Source organism: Equus asinus, chromosome 1, assembly GCF_041296235.1.
Source record: "Equus asinus isolate D_3611 breed Donkey chromosome 1, EquAss-T2T_v2, whole genome shotgun sequence".
In the NCBI taxonomy this organism is placed as follows: domain Eukaryota; kingdom Metazoa; phylum Chordata; class Mammalia; order Perissodactyla; family Equidae; genus Equus; species Equus asinus.
Window position 1 is genome coordinate 143,809,534 of NC_091790.1, and position 20,719 is coordinate 143,830,252.

The following is a 20,719-nucleotide window of genomic DNA, read 5'->3' on the forward strand; positions in this document are numbered from 1 at the left end:
TTTAAATCCACAAGTTCCTGTCAAAGAAAAAAATTGTTAATTTGAAGTTGCTATACAGGATTAAGTTTCTAAAGCAGCAATCTTTATCATAATATGTAAAAATTACTTTCATAATTTATTTTAGAGGTAACCAAAGCTGTAGGAGATTCTTCAAAAAGAAAATATTATCTCTTGTGTTAGGTTTTTTGTGATCCTTTGGAGTAAAAATGTTCACTTTTCCCCCTTTTTTTTGGTATAGGATATAGCAGATCCATTTTTTGCTTATTGTAAGCAACACGCAGATAGGTTAGACAGAAAGTGGAAGAGAAAAAACTACTTGGCTCTACAATCCTATTGTAAAATGTCTTTACAAGAGAGAGAGAAGCAACTGTCGCCAGAAGCACAGGTATGGGATCCGTGCCAAAACTCATGTTTTTCTTTCAAGGTTATGGATTTCAGATCTCTTGTGTGTTTGCCAATGACATGTGAAGTATAATTATGAAATTTGGTTAGTTACCTAGGAAGTGGGTTGTCATTAAGGTCAATGGTGAGTATAGTTTGTAGCTGAATACATTACTCCTCATCTGGTCAACAGAACAGCTATTTATATTAGCATGTTTCCAAATACTTGGAAAAATATGGCTTAGAGGAAATGATTCTACCAGTTGACCACATCTCTTTTCAGTCTGTTCTAATGTTCATTTATGCAAAGGATTTGATCAGTTTGCCCATTATGTAAAGTATTTTTCTATGGAAATGAAGTAAATTTATGGAGACTTTTACAGTTATTGAGAAGAGAAACTTCAGCTTAATCCAATTAGTTTCTGACAACTCGGATCATAGATTAGGACAGTTCTTACTAGGGGTAGACCTAGTTTATTGTAACCCAAGAATTATATAGTATACCTTAAGGACCATGTATAAATATAATTTGCCTTGATATAGGAAATTCTGGTTATCTTTACTTTTTTTAAGCATGGAGGTAAAAGTCATAAGGAGTATGTTCCATTTCAATATTTTTTTAAAATTTGTATTCATTTCTTTTACAGGCAAGGATCAATGCCCGGCTTCAGCAATATCGTGCCAAAGCAGAACTAGCTCGATCCACCAGACCCCAGGCCTGGGTTCCAAGGGAAAAATTGCCCAGACCACTCACTAGCAGTGCTTCAGCCATTCGGAAACTGATGCGGAAAGCAGAACTAATGGGGATCAGTACAGATATCTTCCCAGTGGACAATTCAGATACGAGTTCTAGTGTGGATGGAAGGAGAAAGCATAAGCAACCTGCTCTCACTGCTGATTTTGTGAATTATTATTTTGGTCAGTATAGAGACTGATACGTGCACATTTTCAATGAGAACAATTTGCTAATGAAAATATTTGATCTGCTGTCAAAATTTGTTAGCCATACTACATATACCAAGTAAAAGCATGTTTATTTTCCTAATTAGTTGTGGGTTGTCGCAAAATGCTGGGTTCCTGTATTTGTGAGTAGAATTGTAAGTTTTTAAACAGTGTAAGTTAATCCACGTGATCATCTCTATGGCTAGCTTCTTCCTTTGTATATTTTGTATATCAGCTTTTATTTTCTACTAAAGTAAAATTGGATATTTAATTTAAATAGAGAGAAATATGCGCATGATTCAAATTCAGGAAAATATGGCTGAACAAAAGAATATAAAGGATAAATTAGAGAATGAACAAGAAAAGCTTCATGTGGAATATAATAAGGTAAGTTGGCAACAAAACAAATAATATATCTTATTGATGATTTCTTTTGTGATTTTATAACGTTTCTGTTTATGTTTCCCTTTAAATTCCCCTGGAGTTTTTAGGCCCTTCTTTACAACTTCTACTGCTCAGTATCTTCATTATCTTTGCAGACGCTTACGAAGCACTTTGTATGTGCTAGGCACAATTTTGAGCACTTTACGTGTATTAACTCATTTAATTCTCACTTCAGCTTTATAATGTGAATTATGATTATTGCTCCCATTTTCAGAGGAGGAAACTGAGTCCTAAAGAGGTGAAGTAATTTTCCCAGGCTCATGCAGGTAGTCAAGTCATAGAGCTACCTCTTCATTCTGTGATGAGGGAGATCAAAAAGAAATATCATATAAAAGCAAGACGTGGCTAACATGTTAGGTAATAAGTAACATGAGTATATAAAACTGGTATTGACTTATTATTAGATAACATTTTAAGTGATTAAAAAAATTAGTAGAGAGTAAATTTCCAGTAATCAGCCACACTGTAGTGAAAAGAGTACTGATATTAGATTGAGAAAACCTCAAGGTTTTTGCTGGTTCTATGATCTGGGCCAAGTCACAAAAACCCTATGATCCTTAGTTTTCTCGTTGGGAAAATGGTGGAAATTTATCTTGATAAAGTCATAAGGATTAATTAGAATGTGTGTGGAATTATATAGTAAACTATAACAATATATAAATGTAGGTATCATTATTAGTAGTAAAAATGCTAACATAAAACAAAATGCTTACATTTTGTTGGTGCTGCTTAAATAATTGGATAATCTTGTTTCTCAGGGTATTGTGACTTGAATGTATTAAAAATATAGAGAATGTAAATATAGATATTCTTGGATATTTATCGATAAATTTTGACATATTCTACTACGTATTTCAATGTTTTACTAATTTGAATTATTTACGTTGCAGCTATGTGAATCTTTAGAAGAACTACAAAACCTGAATGGAAAACTTCGAAGTGAAGGGCAAGGAATATGGGCCTTACTAGGCAGAATCACAGGGCAGGTTAGTTTCTTTCCAATTGCTCTCTCCTATTCTTGCTCTCCATATGATTTTCAGAGGTCAGATCTCTGATACAACTGTCACTTCACTAACTGAAGAGTTCTGTTTGATTAGGGCCAGCTAATCCTCTGGGATAGTGATTTCTGCCTGAAATACATGTAGAGCATTGGAAACTGCTTACTGAGAACGTGTAGCTTAATTTGGTTGTTTTAACAGCTCTCTTGTTTGCAAAATTTTTTTGTTTGCTCTAACCCATTGATCTGTCATTTGTGATGAAGCTAGGATTTGAAGCATGAGTTACTCCTGCCAAGTTCTTCTTTCCTCTAATTTAGCAGTTTTAGATTCCTTGACAGTTTTTTTCTGTCTTGTTCTTGTGCTATATTTGATTCTTTGTTTTTTTGGGGGGGGATGTAAAATTTAAAAGGCAAACTGGAGAGATTCATTTTCATGTTGACTTGGTTTGGAGCTATGTAAGAAATGGTTTTTGAAACTTTAAAGTGTAGTTTTTCCCCTTTAGTAACTGTTATTGTAGTTATGAAAAAATGATTTTATCCTTGAACATTTTTAGCCTGTTAATGTTCTTGTTGTTGAAAAGAAGAATCATTGCCAAATGGATTTCTTTGAATCCTTCTTTTTTTGGGACTGTATGTAATACATAAATTAAAAATTCATTCACATAATTTCAGTTATATTTTTAAAGGCTGATGGAGACTCACAGTAGTCCTTAATGGTCTTATTTGTGAAGGAGACTTTTCAAAGAACACATTTTTTTTATTGTACTTGTTTCAGAGGTTTATAACGAGTCAAATTCATCATACAATTCATGTAGACATATTGATTTTTGAAGTAATACATACTGATATGTATTGTGTCATGCTAGCTTTGAAGATGCTTCTCATGTGAACAGGATTGTGTGGCTTATATTATAATGAATAACATAATGTAAAAGGTGAGAATGAATAGTCACTTATGGAGAATTGACCTTTGACCCTATTAATAGATTGTTGATGGAGTTTTGCAAGATTACGATGTTTTATATTTTATATTTGGAGAAGTTAATGTTGAGTGCAAGCGTATTATTAGTATTTGCCAAAGCAGTGTTATTTTTTGGCTTGATTTGCAAGCTTTTCTTATGAGAATCTCCTGTTTAGTGTAAAACATTATCTACCATGTAAGGGTATTTTAATTTATTAAATGACTTCTAATAGAAATCCACAGATTTCCTTGTGCAAATGTAAAATACACAGCAGAAGTAGAATTCATTTGTACTGCTTGCATGACACTTTTTTCCAGTTGGTTGAACAGACGCCGGCCCACTGGGCCACTGAGAAATGACTTTGATAGATGGTTGCTGTCTGAGAAGCCAGCATACTACAGATTAGTAGAAGCCCAAAGAGAATCTCATTCACTTTGTGAAGAGTTTGGTCCAATAAGATAATTTTTCTAATTAACCTATGGAGCACCAATGTAGCTGGGATGTTGAGGAAAATAAACGGCCTCAATATTCTTTTTGTGTCGAGTGTACTTTTTTTTTAATGTTCTTAAATGCTTGTCCTTGTCTTTCACTTTTTAAAGCTAAAGTAGAAGTTTAATTTTCATAATGTTTTAGTGTTCCACTGAAAATTGATTAAAGTGTGTAATTATAGGGTTCTGATGGAAGTAACTGAGACAAAAACTCATTTTAATCCTTTTTGCCAGTGTAATAGCTGGTAAAACATTTTCCCTGCAACAATCGTAGCATATTTAGTTCACTTGAGTGGCAAATAGAGGAAAATGTTGCTGTATATTTCTTCTTTAAAACAAAATAAACTGCATTTGTTCAAATCAATAGAAGTTGAACATACCGGCAATTTTGCGAGCACCCAAGGAGAGAAAACCAAGTAAAAAAGAAGGAGGCACACAAAAGACATCTACTCTTCCTGCAGTACTTTACAGGCAAGTAATGAAATTATGACAGATTAATATTGTGTATTTTTAAAATAATACATTTTAATAACAAGACGCTTCAGATATTTGAGAATGAATTATGTCCATGCCAGAATTTAAGTTAAATGCATTTGAAGTTCATTTTATTAATAGCTTCATCAAAGATCTTTCCAGGTTGAATGATAGAAGGGATTTTTGCTTGCCTTTTAATGATAAGATAAATGACTTCTTATATCCTTTAAATAACTGGGGATATGTGTGCATACGCTCCATGGGAATGAACAATTCTCTGGGGAATTGGAAAGTGACTTTAAATAATGTAGATGATTATTTTCTTAGGTAATTAAAACAATATATTAGATAAATGGGCATTTGTATTTTATTTCACTTGAATGAGTTTTAGAATTTTGCACGTGTTTCCAGGTAGTGATAGGTGTCATACATACAGCCTAAATTATTGCCTTTATACAGTGGTGGATAATAAATATATCTGTTAGATTTGAAGGTGTCTACATTTGTTTTCTCTTTCTGTTCAGTTTTATTAATTTTGTTTCTGGAAGTATTTTTGTTCTTTACTTTTTTTAGCTTGTATTTTATAGTGTTCACTATTATAGTAATTTAACATAGTCAGGACTTCTTTCCATACCTAAGTAGGTTAGGATCTTACTTTATTTTGTTTAACTGATTGTATTGATTAAGTGAGAAAAGTTTAGAAGATGCTGGTATGTTTATGTACACAGACACACACAAATGTATATAGTCACGTACAGACATATATATGCTCATGTAAATGCATAAATATTCTCCCCACAACTTCTTCCTTTCTCAGAAATGGCAGCGATAATAACAATATCAATCTCTGTAATTACTTTCTGTTCTTGACTGGAGGTTCCCTCTGTAGATTACAGCAAATAACTTCCTTGTAACGTGGGAAAAGCCCACTAGTATCTTAGTGTTCAGTGTCAAGACTAGCGCATTCTCAGTTCAGCATTTCCAAACAAATTTGGTTCATTTGGAACCATCAGATTTATCACTGTGCTTTTAACTTTTATCACTACAGTTCATTTTTGTTTCAGAATATATTTTAAGTGATTTTCCTTTTTAACTCTGAGGAACTTTGAGACCAAATACTGATTGTTGTTGTGTGTGTGTGTGTGTGTGTGTGTGTGTGTGTGTGTGAGAGAGAGAGACAGAGAGAGAGAGAGAGAGAGAGAGAGAGTATGTGTTTGTGATCTTTTTTTCTAGGGTTATTTTAAAACATTCAGACATCTTTGCTATTTCTGTACATGGATGGTTCTTTTAGGTTCTCAACAACTTTTCCCAATGTAAATATGCCCTAGATTTTCAGGTCATGGTGCTTGTGCTCTCAGGAGTAGTTAAGTTGCCTTTTTGCACAAGGAAAGTTAGATTCCTTAAAAATAAAGAAAAATCCAAAATAACAGTAATGACAAGAGTAAAACTGCATTCTTGCAATAAATATTAATTGGTATAGTTTTAAGACTCAAACTCTGATTTTGAAAAGAGACTTATTTTGTATATATAGCTTATTTACATGTTGACGTTTCTTTGAAAGGTTTATAATTAAAGTTTGAAGATAAACTGAGTTTTGTTTGTAATGTAACTTCTTTGGTACTTTTAGAGAAGTAGAAAATTGGAAAATTCTTTTAATAATTTATGTTTCTAGAGAAAAATTGAGCTAATCTTAAATAGGTTTTAAGTGATAATTAAAATTAAGATAAGGGTGATGTTGAAAATAAATATCTTATAGATGCCCTTCTTTGAAAGGTTTGACTCTAGCATATTTAAATTTATACTAGATCCAAGATATTTTTCTACATTCTCAAAAGTATTTAGAACTAATAATGTTATGACGTTATAAAAAGATGTGTTATTAAAAAACATTTGATTTCAACAAAAGAAATATTGTTAAAGTGAAATTTTAAAAATATGCTATAAATTAACTTTTTTTACTATAATCATTATTCTAATCCTTCATTTGCTGCCTTTATTCAAAGTTGTGGAATCTGTAAGAAGAACCATGATCAGCATCTTCTTTTATTGTGTGATACCTGTAAACTCCATTACCATCTTGGATGTCTGGATCCTCCTCTTACAAGGATGCCAAGAAAGACCAAAAACAGTTATTGGTGAGTAAAAGGGAGGGATTTAGATGTTAGAACTGGTTTGCTCTTAGTTTCAATAGTATTAAATGAAGTGTTATATCATACTGCTTCATAGCAAAGCTTTTGACACATTTTTAAATTAATATTCTTATAAATATTTTTCCAACTTTATTGAGGTGTAATTGACAATCAAAAATTATATATCTTTAAGGTGTACAACTTAATGATTTGATATATGTATATATTGTGAAATAATCACCACAGTCAAGCTAATTAACGTATCCATCACCTCACATAGTTACCCTTTTTTTGTGTGTATGGTGAGAGCACTTTAGACATAAATATTTACCATAGAATTATGTGAATAAAGTTGTAGCAGTTTTTGAGAAATGAACTTTAAGTTAATTGGTATTTTGGTTTCTTAGCAATGGATTCCTAAGACATGAATTCTGTCTAGTGTGTTTATAATTCTCTTGTTTTATTAGAATTTTTCAAATGCTTTATTTTTGTTTTGAAAATGAATGAATTTATCAAGAATTTGCCTCCATATGCATGTTTTATTTGTAATTTAGGATTTTACTTCTAAATTAGTGTCACTGAAGACTTTACTTCTGGTATTTGTCATTTGTGCTATATTTAAGTTCAGCTATTCTTTGTAAATCTAGAAACATTTGGCATATGTTTCTGAATTAATGTTTTCATTAACTTAGGCATATTGAATACTACAGATGTTTGATAAAATCTTGTGATATTTATGATGAGTTTTATCCTTTCCTTAAGTTTAGTCCAAGGGAGAGACAGATGTTCAAATTTTAATAGGCTGATTCTATATAGGAAGAATATAGGACATGGGAAACTTTGGGATGAACATGAGTTTTCTTTTTATACAAATTACCTTTCTAGTTTTAGAAAAGAATGAATCCCAGATTCTTAAATGGTAATCTACACAAAAAGTCATGGGTGTTTCTCAAACACATCAGGCAAGCTTTTTGACCTCATTGTTTTATCTCATAAAGCTACCTATGCTCATTTTATTAGGAAGTTTATGTTCTTTTACCATTGTCACAGAATTGCTTTTTCTTTTTTCTTTCTTTCTTTCTTTTTTTTTTTTTTTGCTGAGGAAGATTCACCCTGAGCTATCATCTGTGCCAGTCTTCCTCTATTTTGTATGTGGGTCAACACCGCAGCATGTCCGCTGATGAGCGGTGTAGATCTGTGCCTGGGAACTGACCCCGGGCCACCCAAGCAGAGTGCGCCAGACTTAACCACTAGGCCATGGGCTGGCCCCTCATAGTTTTTTTTTTTTTTTCAGTTTGTCTTGAGACACTCATACTGATCTGCTCTTTTCAAATATAGTGGAGTGTATTTCTTTTGATTTTTTTGTGTGTGTGGTGAGGAATATTGGCCCTGAGCTAACATCTGTTGCCAATCTTCCTCTTTTGCTTGAGGAAGATTGTCACTGAGCTGACATCCATGCCACTCCTCCTCTATTTTATGTGGGATGCTGCCACAGCGTGGCTTGATGAGCGATGTTAAGTCTGTGCCCAGGACGCAAACCTGTGAACCCTGGGCCTCTGAAGCGGAGTGTGAACCCAACCATTACACCACTGGGCGGGCCCCTCTTTTGATGTTTACGTGCTTTCGAAACCAGAATTTAAGAAGAAACTGCTCCAGCTTATAAGAATGCCAGCAGTGTTCAAAAGCATCTTAGGTGGGTTTCTAAATTGAAAGCCAGTTTGGTAGTCTCCAGGGCTGGGGCGCTTTGTCATCATCTTGAACATGGAGTTGTACAGTTTTCTCCTTAAATGAAGTTATGAACTTTTCTAATACTGCTCTCCCTGCAGAGCTCGGGTTTCCAGTGTATGAGAGTTTCTGGAAGAACTTCAGATGGAAGTGTATAGCCTGGGATGTTTTAGTGAAAGCTCTCCCTGAAGGACCTGAACTACTTAGTGTCTTATGCATTGGTTGTAACGTTTTAACGTAAAAGTAGAAACTAATATTGCAGCAAAGTGAAGTCTTCAATATCTTCTAGTTTCTAGTGATTACATTTCCTTTGGCCTCTAAAATCAACTTAGTTAGCTTTGCTTAGCAATTAATTGGGTTTATTAATTTTGGAGTAAGTTTTAGAGAACTATTATTTTCTTTAGTGTATCTCAAATGTGAGAGGCAATTTTTACTTTTTGCATTGTAACATTTTCAGTGTATTTTTGAAGGTATGTTAAAGATCATAAATACTAAAAAGTTTCACTTCCTAAATATTTTCCTATTATCTATGCTTTGTAGTTTGTTTAAGCCTATTGTATATGTGTGGTAGAAAAACTGTATAATGGTGTGCTCCCATGCATCTTTTCCCCATTCTCTGTGTTCTCTGATGCCATGTTGGTAGCTTGAAATTGACCATGGTTAGGAGGATTCATGCCATCGAAACTGGCAGATGCTACACATTAGGACTTTCTCCCATAGAGAGCCAGGTGTTAGATATTTACTAGCACACTGCTGCCTAACCTCTGCTATAGTCTTTATGTAGTTCTCAGTCTTTTTCTTAGCGAAAGAGGTCTGTTACTGGATCCTTATCTGGTGACTGAACCCCAGTTTTTGGCTTAAATTTCTATAAAGCCCACTGGATTACACTTCTGAATGTCACTGGCTTCTGCTGTCTTTATGCTATTCAAGCTTGTGGTAACACCCTTATTACCATATCCCCCTTATGCTCACTGCTAGCTACAATTACTATGCAATCTGTTGCTTTACGTCTCAGATACCAAATTCTGCTTGGTAGACTGTTCTAAGCACCTTTTATCCAGCTTTTTCTTCTAGTATCAGCATTGCTTTCCTGGAGATAGCAGTTCTAGATCTGGGTACTTTCTGGTTGGTCCATCCCACAATAGTTCATGGACTATGCTGGACTGATTTAAGACATGTGACAGGAAAGAAGAGATGGATAAAGATACAGAAGTAATTATTGGTGGAGTGGAGGGAAGTTAAGTGAGTTCACATTAGACAGGCTCTGACTTTTCGTCTGTTGAGAGGGGAAGGACCTGGGATGATGATGGGAACTTGAGAAGAGAGGAGATAGTTTGCAACAGCTATTGTGGAAAAAAGCACAGATAACTGACTTGCTGAGGCTGTTTAGCAAGCATGTCCAGTGAATTAGTTTAGTAAGTGTGATTAATTGATTTTTCTTGAGTGATGCTCAGCTGCCCAGGAGCAGGAGAGAGGAACCCAGGAACTTCTTAGGTTGGGTTACGGTTGGGTAAAGCAGATGAAGAAGGATGTTAGATGAGTGAAGAATTTGGTAGGTGCTAGAGGAGCTAGTGAAGGTGTAATCCAGGCTCTATTTTGTTTGTACCTACTCCCAGTGTTTGAAATATGTTTTGCCTCACTTTTAGTTTCTTATCTTGTTTTTTTCTTTTTTAATTATTTTATTGAGGTCATATTGGCTTACAACATTGTGTAAATTTCAAGTGTACAGTATTATGTATCAGTTTCTGTATAGACTGCATTGTGCTCACCACCAATAGTCTAGTTTTTGTCTGTCACTGTACGTAGGTGCCCCTTTACTCTTTTCACCCTTCCCCCACCCAGTTCCCTTCTGGTAACCACTGATCTGTTCTCCTTATCCATGTGTTTCTCTTCCACATATGAGTGAAATCATGCAGTGTTTGTTTTTCTCTGTCTAGCTTATTTTGCCTAGCATAATACACTCAAGGTTCATCCATGTTGTTGCAAATGGCACAATTTTGTCTTTTTTTTTAATGGCTGAGTAGTATTCCGTTGTGTATATATACCACATCTTCTTTATCCATTCATCTGTTCATGGGCACTTGGATTGCTTCCATGTCCTAGCTATTGTGAATAATGCTGTGATGAACATAGGGATGCATAAATCTCTTTGAATTGTTGATTTCATGTTCTTTGGATAAACACCAAGTAGGGAGGTAGCTGGATCATATAGCATTGCTATTTTTAATTTTTTGAGAAATCTCCATACTGTTTTCCGCAGTGGCTGCACCAATTTACATTCCCACCAGCAGTGTATGAGGGTTCCCTTTTCTCCACAGCTTCTCCAACATTTGTTATGTCTTGTCTTATTAATTGTAGCCATTTTGACAGGTGTGAGGTGAAATCTCACTGTAGTTTTGATTTGCATTTCCCTAATAATTAGTGGTGATGAACATCTTTTCATGTGCGTGTTGGCCATTTGTATATCTTCTTTGGAAAAATGTCTATTCATATCCTCTGCCCCCCCCCCTTTTTTTTTGTGAGGAAGATTGGCCCTGAGGTAACATCTGTTGCCAATCTTCCTCTTTTTGCTTGAGGAAGATTGTTGCTGAGCTAACATCTGTGCCAGTCTTCCTCTACTTTGCAAGTGGGATGCTAATATAGCATGGCTTGATGAGTGGTGCGTAGGTCCATGCCCAGGATCCGAACCTGTGAACCATGCGCTGCCAAAGTGGAGTGCTTAACCACTCTGCTACCGGGCTGTCCCCGTCTGCCCATTTTTTGATCGAGTTCTTTATTTTTTCAGTTGTTGAGTTGTATGAGTTCTTTATATATTTTAGAAATTAACCCCTTGTTGGATATGATTTGCAAATATTTTCTCCTAGTTGGTTGGTTGGTTTTCTTAAAATACATAATTTTGCTAACTGCCCTACATTCTTTTTAAGACAAGTCTGGTGGGGTATAAATAAATAGTCAGGGCTTGATTTGTTAGAGTAGCTCAGGAAGTAAATCTTTTGATTTTAGAGAACTAATCTTATGTTTCCACCACCCATCTGATCAGAATTTGTCTTGCCTTTTCTAATTTTTTAAATAATACTATGAAGAGTATTGTTTGAAAGAGAATTGAGTAATATTTATTATATCTTTTTATTCTCTGGATATACTGTTTTTTTCTTTTAAGATGAAAAGAAAATATATAGCATAAACCCTTCTGTGAAGAATTTACAGAGGTTTTTTTCCTGTTTTTTTGATAATTTATCCTTCCCTTCCCCCAGTAACTCTTAAATTCAGTTGTAGTTGACATGGAACCTTGTATTAGTTTCAGGTGTACAACATAATGATTTGATATATGTATATATTGTGAAAAGGTTACCACAATAAGTCTAGTTAACATCCATCACCACGGATTTTTTAAGATCTACTCTCTTAGCAACTTTCAAATATGCAGTAGAGTATTGTTAACTATAGTCACAGTGCTTTACACAATATCCCCAGGACTTATTTATCCTATAACTGGAAGTTTGTACTTTTTGACCACCTTCACCCTTTTCGCCTGTCCCTCCTACCCTCTGCCTCTCGGAACCACTAGTCTGTTCTATGTATCTGAGTTTTTTTTTTTACTATTCCACATATAAGTGAGATCATACAGTATTTCCCCTTACTTATTCATTTAGCGTAATGCCCCCAAGGTCCTTCTATGTTGTTGCAAATGGCAGAATTTCCTTTCTTTTATGGCTGAATAATATTCCATTGTATATATATGCCACGTTTTCTTTATCCACTTATCCATCGATGGACACAGGTTGTTTCCATATCTTGGCTGTTGTAAATAATGCTGCAGTGAACATGGGGGTGCAGATATCTCTTCAAAATAGTAATTTCATTTCCTTTGGATATGTACTCAGAAGTGGAATTGCTGGATCATATGGTAGTTCTATTTTTAATGTTTTGAGGAATGTCCATACTGTTTTCCATATTTGCTGCACCAGTTTACATTCCCACTAACAGTGCACAAGGCTTCCCTTTTTTCCACATTCTTGCCAACCTTGTTATCTGTTGTCTTTTTGATGACAGCCATTCTAACAGGTTTGAGGTGGTATCTTATTGTGGTTTTGGTTTGTATTTCCCTGATGAAGTTTTATGTAGGCACCTGTGAAGATTTTCCTCTAAAAAGAGAGGAAAACATGGCAAAAGGTTTAGGTATAAGAAAAAAAGCTATTGCTGTGGAATCTTTGAAGATTGAAAGAGGTAATTTGTAAAGGAGAAAAAAGTAAATCATGAGTTATGTATAATATTTGGGAAATGAGTGTCACTGAAGTTTTTAATGTTTAAGTATTCATAAAATCATTTTTATTTGATTTATGCAAATAAAGTTCTCTGCAAATTAAGTTAGTATACTTCCTTGTCTTAGCATTGTTGTACAATAAAATTATTTTTCCTTAGTAGTTAAGATTTTTGAAACCTCCTTGGGTAATCATTCTGAACATGTGTTGTAATGTGTGGTGCTGGAGATGAAGAAGGTATAGCAAATTGAGAAAAATCTCTTGGTATTTCAATATGAAGCTTGTTCTTTTGTATAAATTCTTGACATGAATTTTTATTATTTATACTTTAAAAATCCATTTTTACTTAATTGAATGTTTTCATTACTTAAGGTTACCTTATCTTTAGTATCATATATGCAAATAATAAATTACAGCATTCTCTTCCTTAGTAAAATATATTAAGTAAAAGTATACAGGATTAAAGTGAGGTTAGCTCAATTCATGGATAATGGAAGCTTATAGGTTATTAAAAGAAATCAGGTATGTGTTTGGCAGTATGAAAGATAATCATGACTTTCCCCCAAAATATTATTTAATTTCATTGAATTGGACAGGCATGGCTTTACCCTAGGTTATTATTTCTTGGGATCTTGTGTACTGATTAATGTAGCCGAGATGCTTTTTTGTATCTTAAAGGATACTTATAAGATGGAGACTGTAATGTTTAATAGATTGTTGAAAAAGTTGCAAGTAGCGTGTCCGTCTATCTTGATTCTGTGTACTACAAGTATCGTATGTCACTTGTCTTGAAATAGGAGTAGATAATTTGCTGCATTGGCAGTTAACATTTTGTTTTGATTTTGTAAGTTCTTCAATGCCTTGTGTGTTTGGGGTATAACATTTTCATTATCTGAGTACTCTCAACGCGTTTGTATGTCACCTAAATGTATTACTTTTGGTGGGGTTGAGAAGGTAGAGAATGTCCTGACAATATCATTACAAAATCAGAAAAGAAGGGAGAAATAATTAATTAAAAAGAAAACCCAAACAGTGATTCATCCTAAAAAGGTTCTTGTTTCTGTATCCCAGAAATTCATGTGTATTAAAAGTGAATTGGAACTTCTGTGAAACTGACTACATTTCACTTCAACTGGTAGAAGTGATCGCTTAGTATTAAGATTACATGCTGTATATGCAAGGAACTGATTCTTTTCTGTGCTATAATTTGATATCTTTCCATAGGCATTTCTGTTTTGATCGTCGTCGTGTTTGTTATTATTCACTAATACTGTCTAACATTTGTGGGGTTTTCTCAATTTAACACTGCCAATAGATTATTTCAGAATATACTCACCATTTCAATTAGGAGGATCGGTGAGGTATTTATTTACTTCTCATACCAGCCTTTCAGCTTTTCATATGGGACAAAACAGAAACAATTAGTGTATTATACTTTAGTTGTCTTTTTATTTTGATGATAATCTGTGAATCCAAGGAATAAAGTGCTTGGTTGTCCTAGCAATAAATATGTAAAAATTTTTAAGTACCACATGACAAATTACTTCCTTGTTTTTTCTCTTATTGGCCAGTTTTTTTTGTGTGGGGAAGATTGGCCTTAAGCTAACATCTGTTGCCAATCTTCCTCTTTTTGCCTGAGGAAGATTGTCCCTGAGCTAACATTCGTGCCAGTCTTCCCCTATTTTGTCTATGGGACGCCACCACGGCATGGTTTGATGAGTTGTGTACAGGTCTGCGGTCAGGATCCGAACCTGTGAACCCCAGCCTGCAGAAGCCGAGCATGCTCGCTTAATCACTAGGGCACTGGGCTGGTCCCTGGCCAATTTTTTTAGTGTTAAAATTTTTATTCAACAATTTTGCTTAAATAGATGGGAATTTTAAGATAGTAAAATTAATGCCTTAAATGTTAATGTGCATTTTAGCAATTAATGTGTAGCAACACAAATGGCACTTTGTATTTAACACTGTTATTGGAGTTCAAAATTTAAAGCTGTTACTTTTTAAAAATAAATATTACTTTGATATTAAGTTTATTAATGAGTGAGTGATGCAAATTTTGATGGAGCATGAATTCAAATGATAGATCTTTGAAAATACTTGAGAATTATAAGTTGCATTCAAGGGTACTGATATAAACACATGTAAACTAAATATCAGATATAATTTTATGTATTATAACCATTTTTATAAAGAAAATACTATAAATTGGACTTTTAGAGAATTACTTTCTGATCATTCTTTTAAGTTTAAAGAAAATATGTGAAAAAAATTTACTTTTAACAACTTGTTATGAATTTTGAAATGGGCGTTTATAATTGGCAATATAAAGATTTCCAACAGTCATTGTGTAGACTTCTGCTGTTCAAATGTTAGCCACTAGCCATGTGTAGCTATTTGAATTTAAATTAGTTAAAATTAAAATTTAAAAATCAGTTCTTCAGTCACATTGGCCACATTACAAGTATTCAATGCCTATAAATGGCTAGTGGTTATTGTATTAGACAGTGGAGATATAAGTAATTCTCACATCATATAAAGTTCTGTTGGACGGCACTAATCCAGACTGAGGTTTCAGTTTTAATTATCTTTTAATATTAGTCATTGGTTATTTTCAATTTCTTTTTTTTTGTGAAGAAGATTCCCCCTCAGCTAACATCTATTGCCAACCTTCCTCTTTTTTGCTTGATGAAAATTCACCCTGAGCTAATAACTGTGCCAGTCTTCCTTTATTTTGTGTATGGGTCACTGCCACAGCATGGCCACTGACGAGTGGTGTAGGTCTGCACCTAGGATCCAAATCCTCGAAGCTGGGCTGCCAAAGCAGAGCGTGGTGAACTTAACCACTATGCCACAGGGCTGACCCCCCTCTTTCACTTTTGAAGCACAGTTTTGCTGGACGTAAGATTCTAGGTTGACAGTTTTATTTTTTGTTTTTTGTTTTTAACACTTTGAATATACTGACCTACTGTCTTCTGGCCTCCAAAGTTTCTGATGAGAAATCTGCTGATATTAAGAATCTCTTGTGTGTGACGATTCTGAACTTCTTTCTTTCTGCTTTCAAGATTCTATGTCTTTCTCTTTGGAAAGTTTGATTATAACGTGACTTGGCATGGGACTCTTTGAATTTATCTTACTTGATGTTTGTTGAGCTTCTGGGATGTTTATATTCATATCTTCCATCAAATTTGAAAAAGTTTTCAGTCATATTTTTTCACGCATTCTCTCTGCCCCCCTCTCTCCTTTCCTGGGACTTCTACAGTGTGAATGTTTGTTCACTTGTTGATGTCCCACATGTACCTAGGCTCTCTTCACTTTTCTTCAATATTTTTTCTTTCTGTTCCTCAGACTTGATAATTTCCATTGTCCTATCTTCAAGTTTGCTGATTCTTCAGCCAACTCAAATTTGCCTTTTAATCCCTCTAATGAATTTTTCATTTGAGTTATTGTACTTTTCAGCTCCAGAATTTCTTTTTGGTTTATTTTTAGATTTTCTCTGTCTTTATTGATGTTTCCGTTTTGTTCATACATTATTTTCTTGACTTTCTTCACAACCTCCTTTAGTCCATTGAGTGTCTTTAAAACAGTTGTTTTAAAGTCTTTGTCTGGTAGATCTGCCATCAGGTCTTCTTCTGAATAGTTTCTGTTACTTAACTTTTTTTCCCTTAAATGGGCCATACTTACCTGTTTCTTTGAATATCCTGTGTTTTCTTGTCAAAAACTGGACATTTGAATTTAATGAGGTGGTAACTCTGGAAATGAGATTCTGCTTCACCCCCAGGGTTTGCTGTGTTTTGTTACTGTTTTTTGTTGTTATTGTTTATTTGTTATTCTTGTAGGCTGTGTCTGTGCTGAGGATCAGCCTGAGGTGTAAACTTATGGTCTTCTCATATCTTTTCTGAGCCTTTCCCTCGGCAGGCGTAGTCACTTTCTAATTTTTCCCATAAAAGTACTTATTTTTGAATGTCCTAGTCTTTTAATGTCTTGCTCCCGAAAGAGGAAAAAGAGAAAAATGAAGATGAAGGATAAAGAGTTCCAGTCTTTTAAGTCCTGGAAGTCACTTCAGACCAAGAGGGAGGGGATTGCAATGATAGGGTGAGGTCACCCCCCTCTTTGTCTCCACTACTGTGATCAGAAGCAGCAGTCAGCGATCAGAGCACAAATCCCTAGTATTTGGAGGAAAGGGTTTGTTTTGTCCACACTGGCACTTACCAGCTGTGTGCAAGCTACTGTAGGAACATGTGCACAACTGCCTGCTGTATAGCTTGGAGTGGGGGATGGGTAGCTGCTACTGTACCAAGAGCTGAAATTGACCCAAACTAACTGCGGTTTACCTGTGTAAGCCTTTCTCTGAAAGTTGCAAGCCTTCAATAGACTCCAGAGTTCCAAAAAAGTTACATCAGAAGATTTCTGCCAGTGCAGTTGTTTTCTAGGTGGAGAGACAGATTCCTGTTGCCTTCTATTCTGCCATATTCCCCCCACCTATTTTTTATTTTTTTGGAGGAAGATTGGCCCTGAGCTAACATACGTGCCCAGCTTCCTCTACTTTATGTGTGGGACACCTGCCACAGCTTGGCTTGATAAGCAGTGTGTAGGTCTGTGCCTGGGATCCAAACAGGCGAACCCTGGGCTACCCAAAGCACAGTGCGTGAACTTAACTGCTACACCAGTGGGGGCCGCCCCAGTTTTAAAAATGAGCCCCCCATTTTTAAAAATGCTGCTTTAAAATATTGTCTCGATAAGTAGACTTATATTTTCTCTTTTTGTGTGAGCCACCAACTAAAATGATTGATTTATTTTTTTCAACACTTCTTAGAGTCTTTTTCTACAGAGTTTTCTTAGTTGATAAACTCTAGTACCGCTTGTCTTTAAGATTAAAAGATGATATAGATGTGACAAGGAGTAGTGTCAGAGTCAGGGAATGACTTTGATTTCAGGTGCCACAGTATATGTCACTTAAAGAAAAGTCATGATTTCCAAAGGAAAACTACCTTTTTAATCAATGTTAAATCTCTTATATTGGTTCACTTAAACATATAGCATTATTGTATGTGTTCTATGATACTTAAAGGAATACATGGAATTGCTTTATATATTATATTTACTATTGTCATTTTTATAGCAGTGTGTGTGCCTTTCTGTATATATAGTCATTGTATACTTTCTGATCACATATACCCATGTATATCTCTATACATTCTTCATATATACCTAAATTTTGTATTTTTAGAAACCATAGCTAATGCTAGGAAGTAAAAATAAATGTGTGAACTTAGATTTCTTTCTTTATTTAGGCAGTGTTCAGAATGTGACCAGGCGGGGAGCAGTGACATGGAAGCAGACATGGCCATGGAAACCTTACCAGATGGGACCAAACGATCAAGGAGACAGATTAAGGAACCAGTGAAATTTGTTCCACAGGATATGCCTCCAGAACCTAAGAAGATTCCAATAAGAAACACGGTAATTTATTCCCTATTAATCATAAGCATCACAAAGTTCTAAGGCCAGAATTTAAGAGGTGAGAAAGACAAAGGGTGAACATATACTTAGGAGGCAAAAGAAGAAACGTGTACATTGCTGTTGGTTATTCTTGAGTTTATTGTTTTACATTATGAAATATACCATACATACCTGAGAATTTATAGTTTATATATTCAACTTAAAGCATAATAGTAATGAACACCTATTGTATCCACCAACCCACTTCAAAAATAGGACATTACCAAAGCCTTTGAAGTCCCCTGTGGATCCCTCGGTAATCACATTCCCATCCATCTAGCCCAGACAGAGGTCACCTCCTTCCTCAACTTTATATTTCTCATTCTCTTCTTTTTTTATACTTACACATCAAATGTATGTATTTATAAATAATACCGAGTTTTGCAGGTTTTGAATTTTGTATGAATGAAGTCAACTTTTTTCTTCTGTTATTAGATCCTGTGACCAACATTATATTGATTTGATTCATACAGGCTGATCTGTATAGTTTCACTTCCTTTATTTTCACTAACTTGTACTTTTTAGTTGAAAGAATAGATCATTATTTATTTTATCTTTTGTTCTATAGATCGGCAGTTTTGTTGTTTCCAGCTTTTTTGTTCTATGAACAACTCTGTTTTAAATATTTTTGTAAATGTCTCCTGCAGTGGTAACAAGAAATTAGGGTATATGCCACGATGTGAATTTGCTTAGTTATAGGACGTCTCCATCTTCAGTTTTGGTAGATAATTCCAATGTTTTCCAAACCAGTTTACTCTCCTACCAGCTGTCGACTGAAATAGAGTCTAAGTAAAGGTTAAATAAAGGAGTTTATCTGATAATCAAAATGAGGAACTTAAGTCCAAGGAAACAGTCCAACAGTATTCTGAGGAACTGCTCTGAGGTCTGCAGATCTGAGTGCAGTTTACATACTTTTTAAAACAGGAGTGTATGTACAGGAAAGGGCTTACACATCTAATATTCATATACTTCAAAGATGACATAAACAAGAACTTTTTGCAAAGCAAAGTCAAGGACCAGGGTCATTACTTTTCCCCTCATTCTCTAAGAAATGCGGCTGGGAAATGTGAGAGCAAAGTACCCTTTATCTTTTCTTGTTGATCTCTCCCGCTGGCATCTTCAGTCATGAGGTAGGGGGTTCCAAAGTCATTCTGAACACAGACTTAAGATGGCCTGCACAGCTGCTTCATAGTACAGTGTCGATTTTTGTACTGGCTTGAAGCTTATGCAGCTCGCTTGCTAGATTTGCCTTTTAGACCAAGGAGGGGGTCCAAAAACTTTGTTCACACAGCAATGAATAATGTTACTGTTGCTCTCAAACTTATTTTGTGCAATGTTATAGTGCTTTCCAGTGTGATACATGTAAAATAACATATCATCATTTTATTTTGCATTTCCCTCAATGCAAAGACTTCGAGCATCTATTTGTATATTTTTGGTCAACTGTGTTTCCTCTTCTAGGAAACTTATATGCAAGGCTTATGCAAGTCTTTTCCAGTTTTTCCATCAGGTTGTTAACCTATTTCTCATTGAAAATTCTTTGAGATAGAGTTTGAAGAACTTCTTCCAGAAAGCGTTTATATTTGTTATTACCAGGTACCTGGGAGCTCTTCCCACCTAAGATCACTTTTAATAAAAGTTTGGCTTGTGTGTCTTTTCCATTACATGAGTAGTGTGACTTTCTGCTCCAGACCCATGAGGGCTGGCTTGCAGTTATAGATTCTTAGGGGACACATTTTTCACTTTCTTACCTTGAGCCAAGGCAGACTCTTTTCAAAAATCTGTCTCCCCCTGAGGGAGAGGTAAAGATATTTTTAGGGGTTGTTGTCATCCTTTGTTTTGTTGCCTGTTTTGTTTTGGAGTCTTTATTTTTTTCCTTAAAGTAATAGTTTTCTCAAAAGTTTTCTTTAATTCTTTTTTAATGGTTAATTTTAATGGTTAATATAGTAACCATCTATACTGTAATCATTTAAAAGATCTTATTTAAGAGAAGTCACCTAGATTATTAAGTTTTGTGTTGGGGGTTTATTTGAAATTGATGAGGCAAATCTGGGAATTGTTATCTCTTAGATAATTGAAATAGTTAATTTTTGGATGCTCTAAATTGATCAACTTGAAGTAGTTTTATTTCTAATTCCCACCATCTTAAAACACTTCTTAGGCTTCACAAATGTTTTGTTCACAAATGAACTAGAGAGATTTTTCCTTCTTTAAATAAGCCTGGTTGTTTCTGTTTCTAAAATATCTTCTGTAACCGTTTGATGCCACTGCAGCTATTCTTACAATCTTAGAGAAAAGCTGTGATTACTTCATATGTCTATGGCTACAAAGATTATCCTCTTAGGAAACATTTTTTCTAGCTTATTGTTTAAAAAGAATCTTTAGGCCTAGTATTATCATCTTTAACTTTGGAGTT

At 34.7% G+C, this 20,719-nt stretch overlaps 1 protein-coding gene across 6 annotated transcripts in view; it reads left to right on the top strand.

Moving 5' to 3' along the window:
* Nucleotides 1–20,719, top strand: part of PHF14 (PHD finger protein 14) — a 200,801-nt gene that overhangs the window by 56,446 nt on the left and 123,636 nt on the right. For all 6 annotated transcript variants that reach the window (XR_011503237.1, XR_011503236.1, XM_070509165.1 and 3 more), the window contains exons 8-14: nt 239–385; nt 1,029–1,299; nt 1,604–1,710; nt 2,658–2,753; nt 4,582–4,685; nt 6,692–6,823; nt 18,096–18,264. Coding sequence is in view for 4 of the 6 variants with exons in the window: in XM_070509165.1 (XP_070365266.1) it covers nt 239–385; nt 1,029–1,299; nt 1,604–1,710; nt 2,658–2,753; nt 4,582–4,685; nt 6,692–6,823; nt 18,096–18,264 (1,026 nt within the window). In the remaining 2 variants the exon portion in view is untranslated. The remainder of the gene's footprint in view (nt 1–238; nt 386–1,028; nt 1,300–1,603; nt 1,711–2,657; nt 2,754–4,581; nt 4,686–6,691; nt 6,824–18,095; nt 18,265–20,719) is intronic.